This window comes from Thermomyces lanuginosus (assembly GCF_041956635.1).
Source record: "Thermomyces lanuginosus strain ATCC 200065 unplaced genomic scaffold VTN49scaffold_27, whole genome shotgun sequence".
In the NCBI taxonomy this organism is placed as follows: domain Eukaryota; kingdom Fungi; phylum Ascomycota; class Eurotiomycetes; order Eurotiales; family Trichocomaceae; genus Thermomyces; species Thermomyces lanuginosus.
In genome coordinates, this window is record NW_027192361.1 from 1975920 (window position 1) to 1991481 (window position 15562).

Here is a 15562-nt window from a genome sequence, read left to right on the forward strand (position 1 = left end):
CCCGAAGGGAACCATATTTGCTGGCAAGTGATTAGAAACCATTTCGGAGATGATCAGTGGCGGAACTTCCGGTTCACGCGGGCTGCTCGCACTGCAGCGTCGTCAACATTCATCCGCATTGAAAGCTTAAGATTGGAATCATGCCTCCCAATGCGGCTATCAAACCGCTGCCGCCGGACGTGGCGGCAAAAATCAAGTCGTCCATTTCCATCACTCATCTGAACGGAGTCGTGGTTGAACTGGTCAAAAATGCTCTTGACGCCGATGCCGGCCACATCGACATCATAGTCGATTATGGACGGGGAGGCTGCGTAGTGGAAGATGATGGCCACGGACTATCCACAGCCGAGTTTATGGAAGGGAGTGGCCTGGCTAGGCCACATCGTATGTTGTTATACCCGCCATATCATTCATGATGCTTACCATCGACATAGACACATCGAAAGTCGGCCGTGGTAATGTCTTTGGGTCAAAAGGCCTGTTCCTGGCAGCATTGGCTGCAATGTCAGTGTTGACCATCACCTCCTGTCGTTTTGATGAACTGGAGACAAGTACTATCATTTTTCACCGCTCGACAGTAGTCTCCAGGTTGATTCCTGCTCCTGTTCATCATGCTTTGAACCACAGACATGGCACCCGAGTAACTGTCAACGACTTGTTCGGCAACATGCCCGTTAGAGTCAAGCAGAGGGCCTTATCACTGCAAAGGAGCGGTGATGTAGACAAAGAGTGGAACGAGCTAAAGCGAATGCTGACTGCTCTGGTCCTCGCGGTTGCACGACCGTTGAAGTTACGACTGTCGACCGCCGATAAAAGTCGGACGATGACCCTAAGAGACGAAGCATCGCCTGAGAAGGGTGTAGCAGATGTTGAGCGAACGCGCTCTATTCTTTGCCAGGCCGGCCTGATCTCGCGAGAAGTGCGCGATTGGATCACGCTGTCTGCCAACACCCTTGACCTTTCTATTAGGGCATGCTTGTCTTTGGTGCCTTGTGCTACCAAGCAAGTCCAGTTCATTTCGATTGGTATTTTGCCCGTGTTCAATAGTCCTGACAACTCCAATCCCATTTACCGTGAAATCAATAAGCTATTTGCTGCCTCTAAGTTTGGACTAGACGAATCGTCCGGTTCAAAAGAGCAAAATCCCATTGCAAAAGGGTCGACCAAGGGCGTTGATCGCTGGCCCATGTTTCACATTCGGATCGACATCTCCACCTCATGGGAAATGTTTGATCAATATGAGATGATTCTGGAGTCAAACAAAGCGCTTCAGCACATCCTAGACGTTCTAGGAGCAATGATCAATCAGTTCCTAGATCAGCACCATTTTCGGCCACGCGGTTTAAAACGCCCGAGAGTATTCGAAGCAAAGACTACACAACAAGCAAATGTGACGCATACCGCCAACACGAATGAAGCCGAGAGAATAGTACGCCAGAAGGTGTTTGTGACCAAAGGTGCTGAGGAAGGACTGGACAATCGGATCAAGTTTCCTGCTTTTCGGAGGTCGTCTCTTGATGCTGGCTTCAGAAACTGGTCGCGAATCAAAAGCGGGAGTCCGAAGGATTTGGAAGAACTCGTATCATGCGCGCGCAAGCCAGAATATACGTCCCGATCTGCTCATTTTGCATCTGCCCAGTCTCAGCAAATGGGAAACGAGCATCGAGGTCCGACAAGTGGAGATGAGCTTGTCCACTGGACTGACCCTATCAGTCGACGTACGTTTTTGGTCAACTCGCGAACTGGGCAGTGTGTAGCTCCAAAAGATGTTGGCACTGGAAATCCAGAAGAGCTCACAATCAGGAATCGACCCTGCTCCGCAGGGATTGTGGCAGGTCGTGTTACTCGGGATACAATAGTTCGACCGCGGTCGGCCCCTGCTGGAACCGGCTCTCAATGGCTCGAATCTGTCATGGGTAAATGGCAGAACCCAGTGTTTGCTCGGCCAGAAGAGCCGATCGCCTCCGTATCATCGCTTGCAACTGAGCCTGGCAGCCAACCAATGTCACACTTTTGTGTTGGCGACGACGGAGCTGGAATAACTGGCTCTGGTGAGAAGCTATCTAAGAAGGGACTGAGAGAAGCAAGGGTTATTGCCCAGGTCGATCAGAAATTTATTCTCTTGCGCGTGCCTTGTTCAGCTGGTAAAAGTGACATGCTTGTTCTGGTTGACCAGCATGCTGCGGATGAACGATGCCGAGTCGAACAGCTCTATGCTGATATGTTTGTGGTGAAACCAAATGATGGTTCGCAGCTGGTTTCCATCAATACATTCAATATATTAGAGCCGATCGACTTTACGATCCAGCAATCTGAAGCCTCGCTCTTTGCCCAATATTGCCAATTCTTCGCTTCTTGGGGTATCCACTACAAGATACTTGACAGACTCGGAGACAATCCGAAGGTTTCAATCACTGCGCTCCCGATTTTGATAACGGAACGGTGTCGCATGGAGCCAAAACTGATCATCGATTTGTTGCGGGAAGAAATTTACAGCCAGAATGACACTGGTTCGAAACCCATTCGTCCGGACTGTGTCTCTTCGACATCGACGCCTCTCTGGATCGATTGGATAACATCGTGTCCAAAGGGCGTGGTCGAGCTGTTGAAATCTCGGGCATGCCGGACAGCGATCATGTTTCATGATCCTCTGTCAATAGAGGAGTGCCAGTCATTGGTCACACGGTTATCACGATGTGCGTTCCCTTTTCAGTGTGCGCATGGACGCCCATCTATCTTTCCTGCATCGAATTTGGACATTCTACGATTGGGCCAGTTGGCTAGCGTACCAGACAGTGACGAACGGGGATTTGTCGAGGCGTTTAGGGCTTGGGAATGAATGTAATTATTGTACTCGAAGCATACATACATTCTTCAGAGATGGTATAAACTTTTCTAAACATTTGACATTGCTTTTTCAACACAACATACGTACATGTCCGCCAACCAAACGTAAACCTTACGGAAAAAATAAGAGCGTTTCGGCTAAATCAAGCCTTGGCTTTCCTGCTGCTCCTCGTCCTCCTTGCTGGCGGACCACCGGGCGAAGATGCCACGGGCGTCCTAGGCTCCGGTTCAGGTTCAGCCTGGGCCGCCTTCTTGGCCCGGGTCTTCCGAGGGGTTTGCTTAGGGACCTCCGGAGCGGGTTCCACGGGTTTCGTAGGTTCTGGCTCGGGCTCGGGCTCGGGCTGCGATTGTTGCGCGTCAGGCTCGGGTTCAGGCTCGGATTTTGTCTTTCTCGATTTCGTGGATTTCCTAGGGGTTTTAGTCTTGGTGGCAGGGGTTTGCGGCTCTGGCTCTGGCTGTTTGGTCTCAGGTTCCGGCTGAGGCTCTGGTTCAGCAGCCTTTTCAGGCTGAGGCTCGGCCTCGGACTTTGTCTTTTTGCCTTTCGTCTTCTTTGAGGACTGCTTGGGTGTTTCAGCAGGCTTTTCTGCGGCGGGTTTTGCTGGGGTTTCTTCCGGCTGGGCCTCAGCTTCGGGTTGAGGCTGGGGCTGAGGTTCTTCAGCCTGGGGTTCAGGTTGAGATTCAGCCTCTGGCTGCACGCCATTCGTCGCCGCAGCCGGGTCCTCCTCCACAGAGGCCTCGGAAGAATCCACTTGACGAGTAGCAGAGATCTGATCAACGGACTTGATAGCCGGCGCCTCAAACTCATAATCCATGAGCTGCTTCAACTTCTCTGCCTTGAGGTTGCGCCGCTTCTGCTCCAGCTGAATGCTCTTGGCCCACTTGTCGCGTGTCTTGCCGCGCTCGAGCCGCTTCTTCTCGATCTTGTTCCACGGTGTTTTCTTGAACCGGCGATTGGCGCCCTTCCAGATGTCCGGGTGCAGCTGATCCGACGGCACGAATTTGCACTTTAGGATGTGGCCGTACATAAGGTAGTTGTCCATTGTCTCGGCGACGATCTTGGCAACGGTGGCCGAGGCGAATTCAATGAAAGCGTAGTGCTTTGATCGGCCCGTGACACGGTTGCGGGAGAGCCGCAGGCGAGTGATTTCTCCGAACTGGGAGAAGTAGGCGCGCATCTGGTGCTCGTAGAAACCGTGGGGGATACGACTGCACCGTGGTTAACGAGAAGAAAAGTAATTTTTGCGCGAAGATTGACACTTACCCAACGTAGATCGTCCCCGGCTCTTCTGGCTCATTCAGCTTCTTTTTTTGTTTCTTCTGGATCTTGCGTTTGGTCTTCTTCGAGTCTGGGACACGGGGTACCGGCTGACCGGGCTCGTAGCCCTCGTCTCCCGAAGGGTCCTCCTCATCACCGCTGCTCTCAAACCCTTTGACGAGCTGGGCGATTTGATCGTCGATATCATCGTCATTTTCGTCAGACTCGGACTCGCGCTCTTCGGCCGCAGTCTCCTCCGTCTTCTTCTTCTTCGCCTTCACGTTTGCAGACTTCTTCTCTTCCTTCTTCTCCTCCACTTCTTCCTCCTCGGATCCGGAAACATCAGGTTCGGCATTGCTGTCGCTGTCATCACTCAAGAAATCGGCCGCTCGCTTTCGGGGCGCCGCTTTGCGCGTGGATTCGCCTCCATTGACGCCATTCACGGCTGCGGAGCCATTGGCCTTGTCCTCTGGCTTCTTCTTCAGGATAGATTTCAGCGGTTTTCCCTCCTTATCCTCCTTTGTTGTTGCTGATAACACTTTCTTCGATTTTTTGGCCGGAGGATCCGCCGGAATAGTTTGCGCGGCTGCAGTTGGTTAGCTGAGGAAATAAAACCATGATCGGGAAATATAAAAATAGGAGCAATAGATCGCATACCCTTGCGCTTCTTCTCCTTCTTTTCCACAGACATGTTGCTCGTTTCAGCTCTGGTGATTTTGAGAAGAGCGCAAAAACTTTGGGTAGATTTTTTGTTGTAGTATCAAGCTATCGTATCATACAGTAAGATTACCGCTTTTGCAACTTTAATCGCAGTCACTAAGCTAAACCAGGCTAGCGTATCCGGCAGGTCTCCACAGTATGGTTACAGTTCCGTATCTGAATCCTCCAGAGAACTGAATTCAGTTGCTTGACAATTCACGAGAACGCGTCCGTTGAAGTCATGGGCAAAAACAGCGGCAAGCTATCGCACGAGGAAATATGGGATGACTCCGCGCTCGTCAAGTCATGGGATGAAGCAGTGGAAGAATACCGCGTATGCATGATTTCGTACATTCTGATAAGGATTCGTGCGGCCAGTAGCTAATTCAATCCCCGGAGGAAACTGTTATAGCATTACCATAGCATTCATGCCCGAGGCGAAAATGTCGAAGAAATCCTAAAGAAAGCAGAAGAAGAAGGCATTGAGCGTGCGGCGCAAAGCGTGACGGGCGGTGACCAACAACAGGGTGGTCAACCTATGGACGTGGAGGACGCTGGCGAGCAGGTAACCACGCCCAATGGGAATTTTTCGCAGAGAATCCTTCGCGTTGGTTGCTGACGGCAAGGTATCTAGCAGGATGAGGAGACAAACCAAGCTGAACAGGAGACGCAGATGGCAGCGCATGATGCCACGGCTGCTGGCGACCAAGCTGCAGGTGGTGAACACGGGGAGCAACCGGGTGCTTCTGGACAGGCACAAACAGCGGCTGCGCCGGTGGCGAATGTTCCTGAAGCGATGCTGGGCCATGGTAAGCACATCATCCTTGGGATATCCGATGAACGCTCTTTCTGACGTCTAAGCAGTGCAAGATCCGGCGTTAAAGAATCTTATGATGGCTTGGTATTTCGCGGGTTATTATACGGGTCTGTATGAGGGACAACGACTACGAGAACAGCAGCAACAGCAGCAGCAGCAGCAGCAGCAACAGCGGTGAGCGTTGGTCACTCAATTGTCTGCCATTGCGGCCATATCGCAAAGACCCTACCGCGCCGGCTGGACAGCGCATCGGAGAGCACCTCGGCAGGCGACCGGTCTCAACTCCAGCCGTATCTCCCGGAAATTTGACCGACGTGGATAGCTTATGCGATCTGCCGAGGTTCGATTGAAACGCTGATACGAGAGTTTCATCGGTCAGCCATTCTCTTGCATCAGATAGCTTCGAGAGATGCCTCGGAGAAGAACTACTCTAGCGCCTAGTTGCAAGGGTATATAATCAAAAGGGCAGACTCTCAAGGTTTCCAATGAATTAATAAGATTGTGCACAGCCGTGCGCTTCCCTCTGTAGATACAGTGCAGCGCCACCACTACCATTGTATCGGCCATCCGTATAGAAAACCATCAATCAACAACAGCATGGGTATTCTCGAAAAAGACCATACCATCTCCATGACATCACAAGAGAAGAAAGGTAAAAGAAAGACATTCAAATCCCGTTACTGGTTAGTTGGCTTTTCACATCCGATCCGTCCAAGCAATGCCTTGCGGTCGGCCTGATCGCCTAAAACGCCGCGGCGGGAACGCACCGAGCTGGTTGGCGAGATCCTCGGCGCGGCATGGTCGGAGCCTGTGCCGTCCGCTGAAACAACGGGGGAAGATTCCTTGCTGCGCAAAGGTCCTTCTGTCTCGCTCTCCTCGTCCTCCTCGTCCTCGCCGTCACTACGCGAGTCTTCAGTGCTGCCGGAACGGATAAATCCGATCGCGATCTTGACAATCATCACGAACCAGAGCAGGTTCAGCACCAGCAGCGACAGCAGGAAGGACAGGAAGATCCATTTCACGGTCCGATTCATGCAGATGGGCCCGTCGATGTTAAAGTACGGCGCAAACAGGTGGGCGAACCGGTCCGGATACCCGTTGGTCGTCAGCATCTCGGCCGTGGTGCCGGAGTAGCAACCATACGCCATGACGTCGGGCACGTTCTTGTAGATCGACCAGCATAGCATCGGGAACAGAATTTGCCGTGCAACAAGCCAGGTGATCAGGAACACCACAAAGGCGGCATTGCACAGGTTCTCGTACCCAAAGTACTTGAATATCTTTGCGGTCTGTGTGGCATTAGCATCCCTTCTGCTAGTTAAATTGAGTGGTATATCCCGTACCGGCAGGAGAAAGTCAACGACATCCATCAGGCACAGCACGACATTGCTCACGTTGTAGAACCGATAGATGTATGCCGACGCCACAAGCGTGCTGGTGATGAGATGGTGCGTCAACATCTGATAATGATCCTTGCGCGGCGCCTCGATGTTGATCACGAAGATCTGCTGGAACCAGAACGAGAGCTGCGTCAGGATGTACCACTTCTTGGCCATCCCCAACTCTCGTTTAGGCCAATCGTACCAGATTGCCTTGAAATCACCCCAGTAGTTGGAATTCTTCCAGAGATACTAGAAAAACCGAACCAAATCAGCCTATTAACGTCCTGCATCGCGCACTCTGGATGGCATACCCACCATGCCAAAACTCCAGACGCTCAGATCGTACACAAACAGCCACGCCTGTTCCGCGAATCGAATCGAGGCTTTCTTTTTCAACCCTGCCTTCCTCGCCAGTGGCCGGAAGATCCAATCAATGAACATCGCCCGGATCGCCGTGAGAGCCAGAATCGTGCTGAAGACATAGTACGCGTCATCCCAGCCGGTGCTGTACAGACCCGTTTCGGGCTGATAGTACGATAGTTGGAAAAAGGGCGTTGTGAATGATCGGACGGTCGGATAGAGATTGTGGGCGGCGAAAAGGGTCAACAAGATCGTCAAGGAGACCCCTACACCCAAGTGTGTCAGCGATTTTGTCCATAAAACCCAAGGCATTGACTCTACCAATCTGGTTGTTCACCGCCCACTCGCGGAACGTTGTCTCTCGCTTTTTCGGAGCGCGTCGAGACACATTGGACGTGGATGTGCAGGCATTGAAGTCCTCGACTGCTTGTTGTCGCGGTGGGGAGGAAGGTTTTGCCATTGTGATCCAGGGGAAAGGGGAGAAGAAGGAAATTCAAGACCAGAAGAAAACGGCCCTCTGCCAGAGTAATCTACCCAGCGTAACTCGAGGAACCAGACAGGCTGTTCATAGGGGTGTTGAACTTGGTGATTGAGGGCTGGAAGCTCTTGTTTTGCTTTTGCGGGCTTGGTGGAACTCCCAGAACTCCGCAAAATTCGATGGCCCTAGCGACGATAGGCAAAAAGTATCAGATTGTCACAGCACGGTCCCCGGTTGAGTCCCAACAGATTCAAAAGGTTTATCTGCAACCCTTGCCCCGTTCTATCGCCGATTTGAAGGCAACATACTGAGACACGGTCTTGAGGGTTGCAAGGCTCGTAGTTCGGAACTCGGAACTGATTTGCATAATTCCTTCACCGCAAAAGCGACTGTTGACATTGTTGATCAATCAAGTTGTCGCAATCTGCGTTATGACTACAACACTAGGTTAATCCTGGAGTTGATCTTGGGTCTACCCCTCTTGACTCCAAGCCAGTCAAGCCTGGGTGCATGCGGTGTCGCGCGTGACAGAGTTACTGGCGGAGAATAGGTCGATCCATGTTCCTAACGCTACCGGGCACCAGCCAGTAGTTTTCTGGGCAATCATTGGACTTGTTGCTACTATGAACGCTCTATTTATGTCTTTAGCCCCCCGCTGGGGCCAGCCTCCTCCTCGGCATCTTCCAACCCCGCGGTGAGGTTGTTGACAAACTCTCCCGCGTTGTTCCTTAATTGCGTCAGGTCGAGTCCACCGTCCCTCCCACGACCCTGCATCACCCGAGAGATCGCCCGCGCCACTTCTTCTTCCTCCCAGATGCTGCTGCCCGCCCTTGATAGGCTTGGGTCGCTACCCTCCATCGCCACAACAGTGCGCCAGTAGAGGTCGTCTCGCGCCTTGAGCGTGTTGTCGCGGACAACGGTATTGCGCGTCACGCTCAGACCATGGAGCTTTTTAAGCGCGTTGCTGAGCGCGGTAATTCCCACCCCGACGGCACCGTCAACCTGCTCCGCAGGCGACGGCGGACTGAAAAAGAACCGTCCTGTGGCCGACAAGTAGATGAGTGCGGCGCAAACCGTATCAAATACCGCGAAAGAAAGCGGTCGTAGGAAGCTCATATTGTGGAAGAGACTCGGCGGCGGAATCTGGTTGGCAAGCACCAGAGGCGATGCCTTCGCGACAGGGTCGAAGGTGCACATCACGTAGATATCAATGGCAGCCAGTCCCATCCCACCGATTGTGAACCACCCTCGCCATTTTCCAGCATCAACCCCTGCAAACGGCGCCGAGGTTACCAGCCCCAGCAGTGCGAGGTGCAGCAGATGAGGAAGCAGGCTGTTAAGCGGCAAGTAGAACAACAGGCTCGACTTGAAATCGCCCGGAGTGCAAAACGCGCAGGAGATAAGCGCATCTGGCCCGAAACGAAGATAGATCTTCCGCGCCGCAAGTGAGGTCAATTTCTCTTGCAGCAGAGTATCGGCTTCCGTCAACGTCCGCCCCGGCCGATGACGAGCGAGTCGAGAGAATATAACGCCCACCGGTGTGTCTAGCCGCGACCCTGTCTGACGGAACACATTCGGCTCTGGCGCAAACGGATTGATCGGCAAGCTCAACGTCAGAAATACGGTGATGGCGGCAAATAGAACATTCAGCGCTCGGTTCGCGGAAGCAGGAAGGGGTCGGGGAGGAGGGCGAGAGGTGAGCACGGCTCGCAGATTGCGGTAAGCATTGATCGCTTTAGGGAGCAGAACGGGGCCAAAGAAAATCAGGAGAGATTTAAGGCTGGAATTGTCCATACCGTTAGCTAAATAGCTCTGCTGGAGTGCTCATTACATACTTTGAGAAGGTAAACAGTGAAGCCAGTGAAGCCGACATTTTTGAAGCCTTGCTGGCATATCTAGATCCCAGTGAAACAGTGTATTCGCCCAACCTGAAGCGTGAACATATTTATGGATTGAACTTGCGGGTGTTGGAAGTGTTAACAATGGAAAGCGGCGACGCCCCGACGAAAACGTATGCAAAATGGCCCCCAACTAGAAACGAGCTTTATGCAAATTGTGAAGCCAAGAACTGCTCCTACTGATTATGGTATTTAAAATCACTATTAATGTAGTAAATTGCAGCAGCCCAGGGATTTGCATATCAGCTCCAATTGGGCTAACTGACCAACCCTAAAGTAAGCTTGAAAAACACCGCTATGCGTGAGCCGTAACTGGAGGTCTCACACAAAGATACCAAAAGCAGCCTTGGATTAAGTCGATCATCACTATCGTAGATCATGCATCATATCAAGAATCAGTATAATACAAACGATTGGGTATATTTTGAAGAAAAGAAACGGAATTCAAAACCCCATTCAACGCCTCTGCAAAATCTCGCTCAAACCTCGCCCTTCAAGGCTGGATGATGGGCCAATTTCGGAGTCATCACATGAGCTTCCGAGGCAGTCCTCATTTCCACTGGGCTAATCGGACTTGAGATCTTCAGAGGGAATCGCTTCGAGTTTCGGTAAGAAGTTCGCGTACTGGAACGATACGATGGAAGCGTGTCGCCACCGTTCCGGCTCAGCTGGAAGGACCGATGACTGCTCTTACGCTCGACGACTTTGTCCGCAACGGCACCGTAGGATCGGACTTGACGTGCAGTGAGGTTGTTCTCACTATCTGCAAAGATGAAGCTCTGTGACATGTATGATTAGTTTGACGCTCCGCGATCCGTTCTAGGGAATACATGCAGCAAAGAAATTGAGGATTCCAGCGGTCATAGAGAGAAAGCCTGCAGAAGCAATGATCCTCCAGAAGGGTGTATCTAGAGCCTTCTCACTGTACGATTCGTTGTTGAGGTATCCGAGCACGGAGCACCCAAGCACGATCATAGCGAGAGAGAGGACAATCAAGCCAGACTCTGGTCCCAGCTGTGGCCAGAAGCGGCTGAAGAAATTTTGAAACATTGGCAATTCAGAGAAGATAAGAAAGACTAGAATAACGGTCAATTGAGCTTAGAGGCACGTTGATCGAACGCAGACTTACTGCTCACGCTTGCTGTTACGACATGACTGACGGACTCGAAGAAAAAGAAGGCGTTGTTCAACTTGATTTTGACAATCATCACCACGCTAGCGGCAATGATATCCAGCAGCGCTATGATGTTAACCACCCGGAGGATGTTGAGAATCACGTACCCTGGGCCTGCCAGGGAGCCTTTGAAGAGGCCAGCCATAAGGGAAAGGATTGTTTGCGTCGCCGCGATATCGGATCAAGACCTGCTGTCCAGTCGAGGAAAATGGAGAAGGAGAGTCGTCGCGAGCTGACCAGCAGGCGTTATTAAAAGGAAGAAATACAACGGCAGTTCATAAAGGAAGGTGAGATATGGATTCGAGTCAACATGGCGATGCTGAAGAAGACTTTGTCCTACTGGGCTGAGTCATCTTGACTGCAGAAATGCCATCCAGACGCTTGGGATTGTTTATTGAAGCACACAATGCGTCTTCGCTACTTTGAGACTCTTGAAACAATGACTATTCATGACGGACAATTGTGGCCATTCAACCCTTCCGTTGTCACAGTCGTTAATGCTGGGTGAGGACTGGGCCCAATAACGTAACCCATTGGGCGGCTCGTCCTATTGTCTGCCCATTCAAGCGAGAGCTTGGTTATTTTTGATCCATTTTGAGAGAGATCTTATTGTTGGCGGGCATACAATCTGTTCCCACCTTGAAATGGAGTGGCTGTGAGTGCAAGATTCCCGACAACATGAAACGCTTTGATGCCTTAGCGCCTGACCTTCCAGAAGTAGAAACCTGAAAAATCTTATGTAAGCGCCTACCCAGAGCTTCGGGCTTCTGGCATTTTAGCCGCCCATATCGGCGAGACTGCAACTTCCTGTGAGTTCTTGGTCCATACTCTATGTGTTCGCCCTCATCCCACGGAGTTAGGCTGTAATGCGAAGTCTGCCGAGTCATTACTTCGTGTTTCGCTGCGCCTGGTCATGCCAAACCAAGAAGGATTTTGGCAGGGCTTCCAAAGGCGCTCAAGATCGACCGCCATTTTGTCCAATCCGCGGCGCTTAGAACAGTCTCCCTGGTTTCTTGTTGGCCAATAATCCTGCATGATTCAGATTCTGAAGGGGATAGTTACCATTATCTACATCCTATCACTTTCCCTATTTGTAAGGGCTGAAAGATAGATAATGGGATGCAATGCCGGCGCTCCAAGACAAGCGCCATAGCCTGGCGTGATCCCGTACTTAGTAAATGATGAACTCGAAAAGCTGGTGGGCAGCGGTGGTGTGATGGGCATCTGTGCTCGGAAGAACTGCCTATGAGCTATTTACGTAGTATAGCACCCTTGCAGACACCCAAATCTAGTGTGTCAGATCTTGAATAATTCGGAGCTTTGTCTCTGGCCAATGCCAGGGTCCATCGAAAATACAACGGTCAGTGTAAAGGCGTCGAGACTGCAGTGGATCCAACACTGATAGTGTCCCTCCCAACTGGAAGTCCAGCGGAGAAGTACCCAAGAACTTACCGAGAATATCGGCATCGTACGATGACCACCCAGACATAGAGTGTGGTTCCTGTTCAGTCTGATTGAACACAAAGCTGGCCGCCGAGGCAGTATCCTAGAGATTTATGGCCCCAGATCCCCTTCCGAGAACGCACATCCATTTTCAAGCGTAGGTTGCTCTCTATCAGTTGCCTCAGGGTCGCTATAAAGAGGTAGAAGACTTTGGTCAGGATGATCTGGAAGAAAACAACAAAGAGCTGGGCTCAAATACCCAGAAACTATGCAATGCATGGCATATTTGGCTACTACTAATGACGGCTAATTATACGCGTGAAAAGAATACATGGACGAGCTGACCGTGACTAAACGTTTGAGTTGAAGCTGTGGAAAGCATACACTGACGCGACGTGGGCCCAGGCGAATCTCATTCCGACAGTGACCGGCAATCAAATTCAACGCGTTGCTGATTGAGAAGCTCGAAGTGATGGTGACTCGATCCTGAATGCATTCGCTGACGTTGTCCTGCCATGTACCGACTGGCATGGAAGGGTAAAAAGGTAAGGATGAACAACAAAAGGGACCAGGACTCCAAACGATGCACGAAGTTGCCGCGGTCGAACGGTGGCCCAGACGATCACAATATGCAAGCAGCCAAACGAACCTACAAGAATGGATTTCGATAGTTAACTCTCCAATATGGAAGATGGAAACAGCCTCAAGTAGATCTCGAAGACTGAAGAATCCAATGGTTGATTGGGTGGGGGTTCCACCCAGCCGTGACTCGGGATTAAGCTATGCCACTTCTGTTGGCACAGGCACTTTTGATACTTGTCCTGTCGCCGCCACAACAATTCTGCAAGCTTGAAATCCTTCTCCTTTCATTCAAGTATATAGAGGCTTGATTTGGGCTTTACTATTGGTGTTAACCTCGTACATCGACCACAATGTCCCGCGGCAATCAGCGCGAGAGAGACCGCAAGAAGACCCAGAAGAAGGAACTAGAGAAGTCGGTGAGTCTATATAGGTGCTTCCGCGTGCGAAGGCCCCGACTGCCTAACCATAGAAAAATCGTAGAAAAAACACAAGAATACTATGAGCGGCTCCGAATATCAGCGTGAACGGGAGAGGGTGGCTGCGATCATGCAAGAGAAGCAGCGGAAAGGTATGGTCGAGGTGGTCGGGAACTAACACGTCTTTCGTCCGGTCTCTAACACGGAATACCATTGCAGCGATGGAGAGAAAAGCTGCCGAGGCAGCGGCAGCGGCGGCAAATGGGAAGAAAAAATGAGGAACTGCCGCCGAATTGTTCAATCCTTTCGATACCAATGATTCCTCAGATCGAGACCACTCCTCGACGTCGCGACGGCGTGCGAGATCCATCACATTCCGGCACCATAGTGGCCGAGCCCTCCGATTGATCGTCGAATCCTTTTCTTTCTGCCTTATTCTTGTGCTTTTCGTCGATATTATATACTATATACCACTTGGTCTACGGAAAGATGGGAATCCTTTATTGCAGAGAAAGAGGAGGAGGCTTCTATCGTGGGTCGCCTCATCATGGGTTGCGGATGTTGACACATCTTTTACATTTGATCCCATCTTATCCCGTGCGTTCTTAGCGTCTGTTTTGATCTCTGCAAAGCGCCTTGCATTTTTCTATCTTGGAGTCTTTTGTTGATTCTGAGACAGAATGATATTTTCTATCGACTTCTTGTCCCGCGATCTGGCTAGTATATCCAGTACGAGTCAATTTCATTGTGTGACTTGCAGTCTCTCGAACGCTGATCCGGTTACAGACTTCCAATTCCATTCCCCAGAACCCGAATTTAATCCATTGACGAAAAGAATACTAGATACAAATACAAAAACAAATCAGTGATCGAAAAGGCTCGACATGATCATGAAGTCATAGTCGAGAACGAAGGGAAAAGTCAAAGCTGTCCGCCCGCAGACCGCTTATCGGGCCCAGGGAATCGAACCTGCATGCCTGTCAGTTCGCATTCGAGGGCGTCTATCCGAGTGCTACGTACCTCCCATACCGCCAACAGCGTTGAGGCCAGCGCCATCTGGGAATGCACCCGCTCCGCAGAGACACGAGCAGTCGCAAGCTCCGCCGCTAGTCCAGGTTCCAGTGCCCTGGACGACACCGGCAGTCTGCGTAGCAGCTTCTGCCTGTGACGTCGAGGCCTGAGCCCATGCAGAGTCCCCTGCGGCGGCAGTGTCTGCCGCCGGCCAAGCGGCAGCGGTCGTCTGGGCCTCCCAACCCGCAGCCTGAGTCTGCGCTTCTGCAGTCGCTGTTTCGGTGTTGCATGCACTAGTAGCCGCAGCGGCATCACCGGCACCACCAGCGGCACCACCAGCGGCAGTACCGTTCTTCATGAGGGCGTTCTCCACGAACGCTGCGTGCGACTTGTCCGCGGTCGGGTTGATGCTGAAGACCATGCCAGCTCCGCAGTGGTTTCCTTGAGCGCAGTACATCCAGATCGGCTTCTCGGTCATGACTTGGAACTCCATGACCGGCGGCGGATTAACGGTATTGTCGGGGTTTGGAATGAACCCAGAGTCCACACCACCCTCCATCGCCACGCATGGCTCAGCAAATGTTGATTGTGTCACAGTGTGGTTCTGTGCCATGAAGACGAACTTGACGATGTCACCGACTGCCGCCTGGATAGTGTCTGGGACGTAGACAAGACCGGCATCTCCACCGACAATCACCTGCGGTCATTGGTAAGCAACCTTCATACAAATGATTCCACATCGGGCACACGTACTTCGTGAACTTGACCGGGCTCCATGGCGTAGTCATTCCACACTTGATTCTGAGCGCCGGCGCCAGCATTGCCCTGGACGATCCAAACATCGGATTGCTGTGTCTTTGTTGGTGACATCTGCCAGCCGGATGCTGCATCTTGTTGTTCTTGCTTCTGGTAGTTGTTTGACCACCACGAAGTCGCCTCTGTATTCTGCTGCTTATTGCCACCCCACCAACTGCCGAGGACTGGCGAAGGAATGGAGGCAGCGAGGAGAGAAAGAGCAATGAAGCGGGCCATTGTGGATGGGAGTGTTCCTGACACTTAACGAACGAGACCTGCTCGAGGACAGATAGAAATGAATTCAATTCAAAAGCGAAAGAAAAAGTAAAAAGAACGAAAAGAACGGCGTCAAGCCTGGAGCAGCAATGATGGCAGAGATTTCTCTCTAATCCCTCCTGGAGTTTG

At 51.5% G+C, this 15562-nt stretch overlaps 8 protein-coding genes across 8 annotated transcripts; 3 read left to right on the top strand and 5 right to left on the bottom strand.

Annotated features, from left to right (window-relative positions):
- Positions 1-140: 140 nt before the first annotated feature.
- VTN49DRAFT_3001 (uncharacterized protein) lies at positions 141-2839 on the top strand (the record flags this gene model as incomplete). Its single annotated transcript, XM_069410790.1, has 2 exons — positions 141-384; positions 435-2839. The coding sequence occupies 2 exons, from the start codon at positions 141-143 to the stop codon at positions 2837-2839; spliced, it is 2649 nt and encodes an 882-aa protein (XP_069269559.1).
- A 151-nt stretch (positions 2840-2990) lies between these two features.
- On the bottom strand, positions 2991-4793 carry VTN49DRAFT_3002 (uncharacterized protein; the record flags this gene model as incomplete). The annotated part of the gene is made up of 3 exons (XM_069410791.1): positions 2991-4053; positions 4109-4688; positions 4760-4793. 3 exons carry the CDS (start codon positions 4791-4793, stop codon positions 2991-2993), a joined length of 1677 nt encoding a protein of 558 aa, XP_069269560.1.
- Positions 4794-5042: 249 nt separating this feature from the next.
- VTN49DRAFT_3003 (uncharacterized protein) lies at positions 5043-5796 on the top strand (the record flags this gene model as incomplete). Its single annotated transcript, XM_069410792.1, has 4 exons — positions 5043-5135; positions 5214-5366; positions 5436-5610; positions 5666-5796. The coding sequence occupies 4 exons, from the start codon at positions 5043-5045 to the stop codon at positions 5794-5796; spliced, it is 552 nt and encodes a 183-aa protein (XP_069269561.1).
- A 499-nt stretch (positions 5797-6295) lies between these two features.
- On the bottom strand, positions 6296-7820 carry VTN49DRAFT_3004 (uncharacterized protein; the record flags this gene model as incomplete). The annotated part of the gene is made up of 4 exons (XM_069410793.1): positions 6296-6907; positions 6962-7249; positions 7316-7626; positions 7682-7820. 4 exons carry the CDS (start codon positions 7818-7820, stop codon positions 6296-6298), a joined length of 1350 nt encoding a protein of 449 aa, XP_069269562.1.
- A 654-nt stretch (positions 7821-8474) lies between these two features.
- On the bottom strand, positions 8475-9711 carry VTN49DRAFT_3005 (uncharacterized protein; the record flags this gene model as incomplete). The annotated part of the gene is made up of 2 exons (XM_069410794.1): positions 8475-9618; positions 9674-9711. 2 exons carry the CDS (start codon positions 9709-9711, stop codon positions 8475-8477), a joined length of 1182 nt encoding a protein of 393 aa, XP_069269563.1.
- Positions 9712-10215: 504 nt separating this feature from the next.
- On the bottom strand, positions 10216-11055 carry VTN49DRAFT_3006 (uncharacterized protein; the record flags this gene model as incomplete). The annotated part of the gene is made up of 3 exons (XM_069410795.1): positions 10216-10515; positions 10571-10812; positions 10866-11055. The coding sequence occupies 3 exons, from the start codon at positions 11053-11055 to the stop codon at positions 10216-10218; spliced, it is 732 nt and encodes a 243-aa protein (XP_069269564.1).
- Positions 11056-13285: 2230 nt separating this feature from the next.
- On the top strand, positions 13286-13629 carry VTN49DRAFT_3007 (uncharacterized protein; the record flags this gene model as incomplete). The annotated part of the gene is made up of 3 exons (XM_069410796.1): positions 13286-13351; positions 13416-13503; positions 13571-13629. The coding sequence occupies 3 exons, from the start codon at positions 13286-13288 to the stop codon at positions 13627-13629; spliced, it is 213 nt and encodes a 70-aa protein (XP_069269565.1).
- Positions 13630-14297: 668 nt separating this feature from the next.
- On the bottom strand, positions 14298-15394 carry VTN49DRAFT_3008 (uncharacterized protein; the record flags this gene model as incomplete). The annotated part of the gene is made up of 3 exons (XM_069410797.1): positions 14298-14320; positions 14372-15059; positions 15116-15394. 3 exons carry the CDS (start codon positions 15392-15394, stop codon positions 14298-14300), a joined length of 990 nt encoding a protein of 329 aa, XP_069269566.1.
- Between the last annotated feature and the right edge of the window lie 168 nt (positions 15395-15562).